The sequence below is a fragment of the Zeus faber genome (genome assembly GCF_960531495.2).
Source record: "Zeus faber genome assembly, chromosome: 4".
NCBI lineage: Eukaryota > Metazoa > Chordata > Actinopteri > Zeiformes > Zeidae > Zeus > Zeus faber.
In genome coordinates this window covers 5,962,148-5,972,148 of record NC_137191.1, presented here as the reverse complement: position 1 = coordinate 5,972,148, position 10,001 = coordinate 5,962,148, and the positions used below count along the sequence as shown (strand labels likewise).

The following is a 10,001-nucleotide window of genomic DNA, read 5'->3' as shown; positions in this document are numbered from 1 at the left end:
AAAAATATTTACAATTTAAAAAATAAGGGGTTTTTTTAACAAACAATAAATAAAACTAAATAGGCCAACAGTAAATACACCAAATAAATACAAAAACATAAATGAATAAATAAATAAATAAATACAAATAAATAGATAAGCATACAGCAGAAGCAGGAAGAAGTGAACACTTATTTACTCATACTTTATATACTTATTTACTCCTATTCTATATACTTACAATTTAATTTAGCTCTTAACTTTTTTTTTCTTTTTCATGAAGATGACACTTGGTGAATGACTGTGTGTGTGTGTGTGTGTGTGTGTGTGTGTGTGTGTGTGTGTGTGTGTGTGTGTGTGTGTGTGTGTGTGTGTGTGTGTGTGTGTGCGTGTGTGTGTGTGTGTGTGTGTGTGCGTGCGTGCGTGTGTGTTTTTATCTTTAGGATGTAATAATTCTTCAGAAGGGTCCAAAAAGGGTCCCTCCCCTAATAGATGTAAATAGCGGAGAGTCCTCCCCACTGGTTAATTGCGTTAAAATTGGTCGAACCCCGGGAGCCATCAATGCCCCTGCGCCGCATGGGGTCCGTATGATTAACTTCTCCTTCTTCCAGGGGCCTCCGTGTCCCTCAGAAGGAGGCGAGCCAATGGGAACGGGTGTGGGACAAGACACGGGGCCCATTTGACAAGCGGATTGGTCGGCGTGGGGAGGGTCTTAACCCGCCGGCCCCCCCCACCCACCCACCCACCCCACCCCACCCTCACCCCCCCCCCCCCCCCCCCCCCCCCCCCCGCCCTCTCCGTGCGTAAAGCTACCGGGGGAACCTTTCTGACAGACAAAAACACAGTGGACCGTGCGCCACACACTACACCACACCGAACCCACGGGCCCCGACGGAGGTGCATGGCCCCTTCCCCTTGCGCCATGATGAATCCTGCACTGGGCTCTCCGTCCCACGCCGGCAAAGCAGCTCTCCAGAAAGAGAAAGAGGACACCGCCACCGCCACCGCCACCGCCGCCGCCACCGCCACCGCCACCACGGACACGGACGGAGAGGAGCTCCGACCCAAGGACATGACGACCGACAGAGGATACAAATCCCCGCGGAGCAGTCTCCCGTTCAGCGTCGAGTCTTTAATCTCCAAGAAGAACGCCTGTCGGACGCCCGCGCACCCCGCCGCGGACTCGGCTCCGGCGCTGCCCCCGCCGGCGCTGGCCCTGCCGGCCCTGGCTCCTCCGGGGGCGGCCCCGGGCGCGCTGTTTTCCCCGAGGACGTTTTACGCGGAGAGGAAAGCTTGTGCGGAAAGTTCCCAGAGCTCGTCCGGCTGCAGCCCGAGCGACGACGGCGCGCCGCGCTGCGAGAAGGACCAGGGCACTTGGTTCCAGACGTCGTCCTCCTTCTCCCCCACTCCTCCTCGTAAGTCCAACCCTTCGCTTAAAACCCTGCTTGGAAACCGCTGAAGCGCGGCTGGAACCTCTAATAGCGGCAACGACCGACTGTCAAGTGGAGACATATCCGCGTTTTTTATTTTCCTCGTGCGTAAAAGTCACTCGCGATTGACTAACGATGCGTCCCTGCTTTTGGCCTTAATCAAATGATATGAACTAGAAAAAGACTAGAAAACCACCAAATGGACCAAATAAACTAAGTAAAAAACAAACAAACAAAAAAACACCAATTGTTTCCTCTTGTTCTATGTGCACACTACTTTTTTTTTTAGGCACGCTTGTTACACCACAGAACACCCGGTGTTTCTCCTGCTCTTCCTGACCAAACACGCCAAACTGAAAAAGGGGGAAAGGGATTAAATAAGACGTTTGCTTCCCGTCGTTCCGTGAGCACCTACTACTTTTACGCGAACATTGGCTACACATAGACACCAAAGACACCACTGAGACCTCATTCTGCGCGTAATGACTGTCATGGCCCGGTCAAATGCACATTTGGCGAAAGTCCCTTTAAACCGCCTTTTCTCCCCCCTCCTTGTCTACCCTCCAGGGAGCACCAGTCCCACCCAGTGCGCCCTGAGGAAGCACAAGAACAACAGGAAGCCCCGGACGCCCTTCACCACCTCGCAGCTCCTGGCGCTGGAGCGCAAGTTCCGCCAGAAGCAGTACCTCTCCATCGCCGAGAGAGCGGAGTTCTCCAGCTCCCTGAGCCTGACGGAGACCCAGGTGAAGATATGGTTCCAGAACCGCAGGGCCAAGGCCAAGAGACTCCAGGAGGCCGAGCTGGAGAAGCTCAAGCTGGCCTCCAAGCCCCTGATGCCGGCCTTCGCGCTGCCGTTCCCCCTGGGAGCGCACATGGGCTCCCCGTCCCTGTACGGGGCCTCCGGCGCCTTCCCGAGGCCCGGCATGCCGATGCCGGGACTCTTCAGCGGACCCGTCACTTATGGGATGTACTATTTGTCTTAAATGGACTCTCTCTCGCTTTCTCTGTCATTGGCCTTTGAGATTTTTATTTGGAAGGAAAAAAACACTTATGAATGACGGTGACCCAGGTTTTTTTAGACATTGAAAACCTTTTTTTTTTTTTCAAAACTCCCTGCACAAAGCATGCAGGTCTATGGTTTTAAATATGAGGAAATAGGTTCTCTTAAATACATATAATTGGGTCCGGTTGAAAAAATAAGCTCTATTCAATTATAGCCATTATAAATAGGCCTACGCGCAAACAAAATTGAGTCACTGGATCAACTTAAGAAAATGTTGAAATTTGTCACATCAATTTTTCTCAGGTGTTCTCAGTTCCACGAAATAAAAATTGAGATGCATATTTTGAGCTGAGAAAGCCCCGGAAAAATATCGAGGTTTGACAAATTAAAGCACTTTTTTTTTTTTAGTTGATCCAATGGGATCGCCCCACAGGCCTCGGCCAATGAAACAACAGTGAAAAGGCCTTAAATAAGTCATTCTGATAAAAATGTTCCGGATTGCTATACTCATGTTTGCAAAAAAAAAAAAAAAAAGTGGCATTTAAACCGCGTTATAACATGAATGTAATAATCTACTGTAATAATGTCCTTGAGTGAAAGTTGTACTTAAAGGCAACAAAAAAGTACTTAAACGGCCCCTGTGCCTTATGACCTATGTGCTTTAAAAATAATAATAACATCTTTTATTGTCATCTAGACTGTTCCACATACGTCCCAGAGTCTTCTGACCAAATTCCGTTATTTTTGTAATATGAATTCCGTTGTTCTGCACAAATCTACAGAGAAAAAAATTATATTTTTGGTGATTTCTTTCTCTCACTCTGTGGCCTCTATGGGAATGATTTGATGATGAGTTTGATATGATAAGATTTTTAAGGTTTTTGTTTGCTGTTATGATGTAAATAACGTGTGTAGATTAAGCACAGGGTATTTATTGAATATCTCTATATCTGTACTGTGTACACACATTCCCTATCGAAATCTTCAGTTACTTGTAAAACTGACTTTTAAATAAAAACAAAATACAAAAATAAACAAGTTAAAAGTGTCACGAGAGCCTTTGGCATTTATTGTTATTCTGTGTAAAGGATTACGTCCCTGTTACTGTGAAGGGCTGCAGTCCCATTGGAAATGGTCATTATATATATTCTGTTTGTTTGTTTTGTTAGGTTTTTGTTTTTATATATTGTTTTGTCCCCAAAAAAATATATTTTATTTTTGGCAAGCAGTTGAATCTTAATACAATGGAGAGGGAACAACTTTCCCTAAAAGTCAGAATAAATTATAGGATATCATCTCCATGGTTCCAATAAATAATTGATAGATATTTTATGTTGCATTTGTACCTCAACAGGAATATTCTCTCCTGTCGCTTAACACTTCAACTGTTGTTTCTTTTTGTTTGTTTGTTTTGTGCTGCAGGAAACATCCGATGCCTTGTATAAATCGACATAAAATAAATGATATATATTCCATGTAGTGATTTCCCTTCAGAGCAATGAGATCGACTGTTTAACTGTCAGGACTAATTGTAAAACACACTCAATATGATTGAATGTTGTGCGACTTAAATGTCAATATTGTTCGGCACTCGTTCGACCAATCTATACTGTATGAGTTACAACTATTTTTAATCTCCATCAATCAACCTTTTGAATGAAAGCATGACCACTCCAATTATGTCGGCATGATTGTGGCCTATAATGATTATCAGCCTAGATGTTTTGTCCTTTTGCCTGGAAAGATCCAATTATAACAAGATAAGACACTTTAATTCCGGTGTCAAAGGGAAGAATTTGAACAGAATAGCGCAAAACAAAATGGAAGCCAAATAAAATAATAATAAAAATATATAATATAAGTGCACATATTAACAGATATATTTGTATAATATGATCACAAGTGGGGCTGCATATAATGAGGGGGAGCGTTGTGCTGCGACTCTAAGGGCAACATTTATAAATATTTCCCATTCATGGACCACTTCTCACCGCTGGAGGGCAGCAGATTGGCCTGGTTAATAGTCCGTCTCTTTGCAGACGGAAAATCTAACAATGTTTTTGTTTTATTCTTTTTTATTATTAGAATTGTTGGTTTTTTTTTATAAAATCAGTAATATTCGTTGAAAAAAATCGAATGAAGTCTGTCTTTTTAATATATTTCCATTTATGTTAATATGTTCCCATGAGCAAAAGACATCCAAACGATCCTCTTAAGGGGTCGACGCCAGAATAAATGTTATGTTTCTGGGTGTTCTTCCCAAAAGCATGATTGGCATTTATATCATTTTTTAAAGCGTACCATTATGAGTCCAATTATTATTATTATAATTATAATTCTTATTCTTTTTCTTATTCTTATTCTTGTTGCTGTTGCTGTTGCTGTTGCTGTTGCTGTTGCTGCTGTTGTTATTATTAATATTAATATTGTTATTATTATTACTATTATATAATAATAATAATAATAATAATTATTATTATTATTATTATTATTATTATTATTATTATTGTGGCCCATCATCATGTGACGTCACAAAACTGGGCGTTTGGGGCAGTTGCCGTCAGTTCATGTACACGCCAAAGAACACATATACACCAACAGGACCAAGTACATATTTAAGATTTCACCAGGAATTGTCTCGTTATTATTGTTATAATAATAATAATAATAATAATAATAATAATAATAATAATAATAATAATACAAAAATAATAATTGTAATGATAACTATTAATATTGATAATAATAATAATAATAATAATAATAATAATAATAATAATAATCATATAAATATGATTCATTATTTATAAGAATAATTATCAACAATATGATTACTATTATTATTACTATTAATAATAATAATAATAATAATATTAATAATAATAATAATAATAATAATAATAATAATAATAATAATATTAATATTATTATTATTATTATAAATATTATTAATTGTTTATGAGATTAATTATCAACAATGTTATTATTATTATTAATAATAATAATTGTAATGATTACTATTAATATTGATAATAATAATAATAATAATAATAATAATAATAATAATCATCATCATCATCATCATATAAATATGATTCATTATTTATAAGAATAATTATGAACAATATTATTACGATTATTATTACTATTATTATAAATATATAATAATAATAATAATAATAATAATAATAATAATAATAATAATAATAATAATAATAATAATAACAGGACTTAGTTATAGTAGTCGTAGAAGTTCTATAAAAGTTTTTATATAAATTGTATTTTCCGTTCAGTTGAGCGGTGAGAGCGACGTTCCCTCACTGACCGACAGAGGGCAGCACCACGAAGCGCCCACTCCGCCGGAAACTCGTTTGAGGCGCTTCCGCACTTGCGCAGTAGCCCCAGAGAATCTGCACCTTCGAGGTAAGACGTCGAAGGACTCAACCTCCGGGTGAGTCTCACCGCGTGGAGGTGGCATTTAACGTCGGTCACCGTCGTGTTTCTCCGCCCGTGGGGTATCGTGTAACACGGCCTCCGTGCGCTGTCGTAGCAGCGGCGGTTATTAATGGCGGACCACGTCCTGACCTTGGCTTGGACAGCGCGCTGTGGTTAACATTAGCCGGCGAGCGCCGGGTTAGCTGCGTCCTTGTTAAACCGAGGCGCAGAGTGACCCGATGACCTTTACTTAACCCATAATAAATACACGGAGTCTCCCTCTCGGTGACTTTGTCCCGGAGCTCCGTCTCGCCACCTCGCCCGCTACCTAGCTAAACAAACCCCGAACGTGCGGAACGTTGTTGATTTGTCGCTTACTGTACGTGTGCGGTGCAGTGATGTGATGCAAGGGCTGTAAAAAAAAAAAAAAGAAAGTAGGAAGAGTCATAAAGGATCTAAATTAAAAATATACCTGCAAATATGTGTGCGATAGCAGCAGTGTAATAATCGGTAATAATCAGTGTCTATAGGTCCTTAAAGGTCTTGGATTTAAATTGATGAGTCTTAAGTTCAACATCAACAGTTTGGCAGATCTGTAGTTGTCGTTTTTTCTGCAAAATGGGTGAAGTTCTTCTGCATCTGAAATACTTAAATGATTTACCTAAAAATCAGTCTAGTGCATTAAATGGAACACTCTGATGCCAGCAGACGCCCACAAAATTTTCCATGGTTATAATTATCAATAAGTATTGTAATTGTCACGCAGCGTGCCACCCTCCTGGCTGGCTGTATTCACCGTTTATCAACATCACCCCCCTGCACTGTAGCATGTATCTTACTAATTGAATGAAGCATTACACATATTAATGGTCAGCCACGGTGTTGTCTGGATCTGAAAGGTTATTTGCTTCTGACTTCAGATCGTAATGGCAGGACGTCGCGCAGCCCTGAAGGCGATCGACTGGGTGGCTTTCGCCGAGCGGGTTCCACCCAACCAGAGGGGCATGTTCAACGCCCTGAAGACCCGCAGCGATGCCATCTCTGCTAAGTTAGTGCACTCACGCCCCTGCTAAAGGGGTCCAAACTCCAGTAAAGAAACCACTGCCCCAGATGTTGGAAGTTAAAATTGTACTGCTGTTAGCTACTTCAATTGTTAGTTTGGTTCTTGATAAAGTGGCAGCGTCAGAAAAATACCAGGTTTACAGTAGGTTGCTCTAATATCTGCAATACAGAGCATTTACATACAGGAGTTGTATCAGTCAGGGCACTACATTTCTGTAAGAACAAAGAAAGGTCTCACAAATTGGCTTAGATATTGGAAAGATGGACTTAAAAAAAAAAACAAGTACTTGTCTTGACAAGTACTTGAGTTGCCTTTTTAAATCCACTCTGTTGACCTTCCTCTCTTCTTCCAATACTTTTATTCATGAGCACCTTTGCACCTGCGTCAGTCGTCCGTCTCTCTGTCATCTCTTACACTTCATTTGTTCTTCCCAACACCAGACTTGCTTCTCTGCCAGAGACTCCTGTAGCCATTGATTGGAGTTACTACAGGAGTGCAGTGGCCAAGGCTGGGATGGTGGACGAATTTGAGAAGAAGGTGAGTTTAACGCAATGGGCATTTTTTTTTTTTTTTTTTTTTTTTTTTTTTTATGACTTATTTTGATGACCAAATTAGCAGAGAAGTTGGAAAATGAAAGCAATGTAGTGTTTAATTTATAAAATTTCCCCAAATTAACACAACAGGATCAGAATTGTGTGAAAGCCAGAGGTTTGAGACAGGAGAGGAGGTGAGAAATTCCCGGCAATAGAGATCAGCAGTTTATTTACATATATAGGGTTAGAAGAAGTGATTCTGGCATTACTGCCCTTTTAATCATCTTTTTGAGTTATTTTATTTTTATTTCATTTATAATATTCTATTCCCTAACTGCATTACCTTTTGAGAATCAGTTCGTTTCAGTTAGTTAACTATCTATTTCATTTTATTTTATTGTATTTTATTTTATTCTATATATTTTTACTTTATTCTATAAGTATTCGACTTACTGTATTATGTTTTAGGTGTCAGTTTGTTGGTCGATTAGAAATAAATTTTTCCTAGGACATATTGTGTGTTATCACCAGGTACGTTGCATTACATTTCACTGCATATATGTATGAAAGTATGTATATGTATGTGACGAATAAACCTCTTGAATCTTGAATCTTGAATAGGTAGAAATAAGGGTTAGCGATTATGTTCGGTTTTGTAACTATTGTGCATAAACAGGGTGCGTTGCAAAGACATTTCACTGCATATATGTTTAAACGTATGTATATGTATGTGATAAACCTCTTGAATCCTAATAGTTTCTACAGGGTAGAGAAATGGGAATGCACAGATTACAATCTACTCTTTTGAGAGCATCCTCTGTCCAAATGGCCTTTATTTGCCAATTGATTAAAAACAAAAAAAAGGCATTCAGTTAATTTCTTCTTTTTTATTTTTTAAATGTTTTTATTTTTTTTTACTCCAACGACTGAGCATTTTCGTAGAATCTTTTCTTTTTATTATATTGATGATTTAAAGATTATCCCTTTTTGTCCGCAGTTTAAGGCCCTGCAGATCCCTGTGGCCGCCGACACACAGACTGCGGTCATCAACTCACAGGAAGCTGAGGCTGTAAGCACCGGCTATTATACCCATTTATTGGCTCACATTGTTCCACAGAAATATATTATCATTTAAAAGACTTTGATTTCAAAAGATTGTCAACATTCATTCATTTGATACATAGTCAATATCGGCACACAAGAGTTGGGTGTGGTCTCATGCCATGGAGGTACCAACGTGTGCAGGACTGCCCACTCACTAATTGCCCCCAGCAGCTCTCACCAGTCCCTTTCTCTGTATCTGTTTGCCGAAGCAGATTAAAATCAAATCTAGCCTCTGCTTCTCCTTTCATGAGAGAGCTGCTATGTTATGAGGTGCACACCTCACGGCAAAAATGTTCAGTTCAATTTAGCTTATCGTGTCGTCAATCAGAATCAGAAATACTTCAATAATCCCAGGGGGAAATTACTTTCGTTATAACTCCAATCTACATACAACATATTTACATACAACATATTAACATACAACATATAATTATCAAGAAACATATTTATATATAAATAAATATATACACATATCTATATACAAAGAAAGTGCAAAGTGTAAAATGTACAGTTAAACATGTGCAAGAAGAAGAAAGTGCAGAAGTGGATATCCGTGTTTTGAGGTCAGATTACAGAGAGGGGGTGTCTGACTCTCTGAGGGAGGCGTTGTAGAGATTGATGACCCACAGGCAGGAATGATTTCCTGTAGCGCACTGTGGTGCATCTGGGTAAGAGGAGTCTTCTGCTGAAGGTGGCCAAACGGGCCAATATGTAATATGCTGCGTTTGCTCCAACAGAACCAGAGCGCTGTGGCCTACATTGAAGCATCCAAGACCCGTATCACTGGATATGAGGAAAGGGTGAGCCTCAACATTGCGCCAATCAATGCTGTCGAAACATTCCCCCCAACAAACGGGGCCAATGTTGTCTGACACTTGCCGTCCAAATATGTGAACGTTCTGTGCTCTCGACTCACATATTTCATGATGTGTTCTCAAACCTATTGGTTGTATTTTTTTTCATTCTCAGTTGAATAAGTTGAACACCATGATCCCCTTCGATCAAATGACCATTGAGGATCTCAATGAAACCTTCCCAGAGACCAAGCTGGACAAGGTCAAGCACCCCTACTGGCCACACAAGCCCATTGCTGACCTGTAATCTCATAACTTGAAGCTCTGCCCACAATAAAAATGATGTATTCAAACGTGGACTGTGTCACCGTTGGTCTGTTTCACATGTATCCTCATATGATTGATAAGAGCTCTACCAGATTGGGGGTGAGGTTGCTGCGCGTCAGTCATGATCGATGTACTTCCAGCAGGGGGCGGTGTGGACCACACTGCGGCGTTGGGAACGCGTGGTGAACTTGTAGGAGACTGTTTACCACGTGTCAAGTATCAATCATGGCGGGGAATCGTGTCCAAGGTTCAAACTGGCGACGAGCGTTAAGCAAACAAGCCCAGATAACACGGGTGGAGTTAAGGTACATGATGGTATCTGTGAAGGCGTGC

The 10,001-nt window shown here is 40.4% G+C and overlaps 2 protein-coding genes across 3 annotated transcripts; both read left to right on the top strand.

The window, feature by feature from the left end:
- Positions 1-901: 901 nt before the first annotated feature.
- LOC307229026 (homeobox protein MSH-C-like) lies at positions 902-2,392 on the top strand (the record flags this gene model as incomplete). The annotated part of the gene is made up of 2 exons (XM_079998896.1): positions 902-1,394; positions 1,977-2,392. 2 exons carry the CDS (start codon positions 902-904, stop codon positions 2,390-2,392), a joined length of 909 nt encoding a protein of 302 aa, XP_079855022.1.
- Positions 2,393-5,749: 3,357 nt separating this feature from the next.
- On the top strand, positions 5,750-9,698 carry atp5pd (ATP synthase peripheral stalk subunit d). Of its 2 annotated transcripts, none has more exons than XM_079999371.1 (6): positions 5,750-5,835; positions 6,768-6,895; positions 7,351-7,447; positions 8,441-8,512; positions 9,285-9,347; positions 9,517-9,698. In XM_079999371.1, the coding sequence occupies exons 2-6, from the start codon at positions 6,774-6,776 to the stop codon at positions 9,646-9,648; spliced, it is 486 nt and encodes a 161-aa protein (XP_079855497.1). In that variant the 5' UTR covers positions 5,750-5,835; positions 6,768-6,773; the 3' UTR covers positions 9,649-9,698. The 2 variants fall into 2 exon arrangements, with proteins under 2 accessions (XP_079855497.1, XP_079855496.1); XM_079999370.1 differs by having other exon boundaries at positions 5,774-5,863.
- Positions 9,699-10,001: the final 303 nt, after the last annotated feature.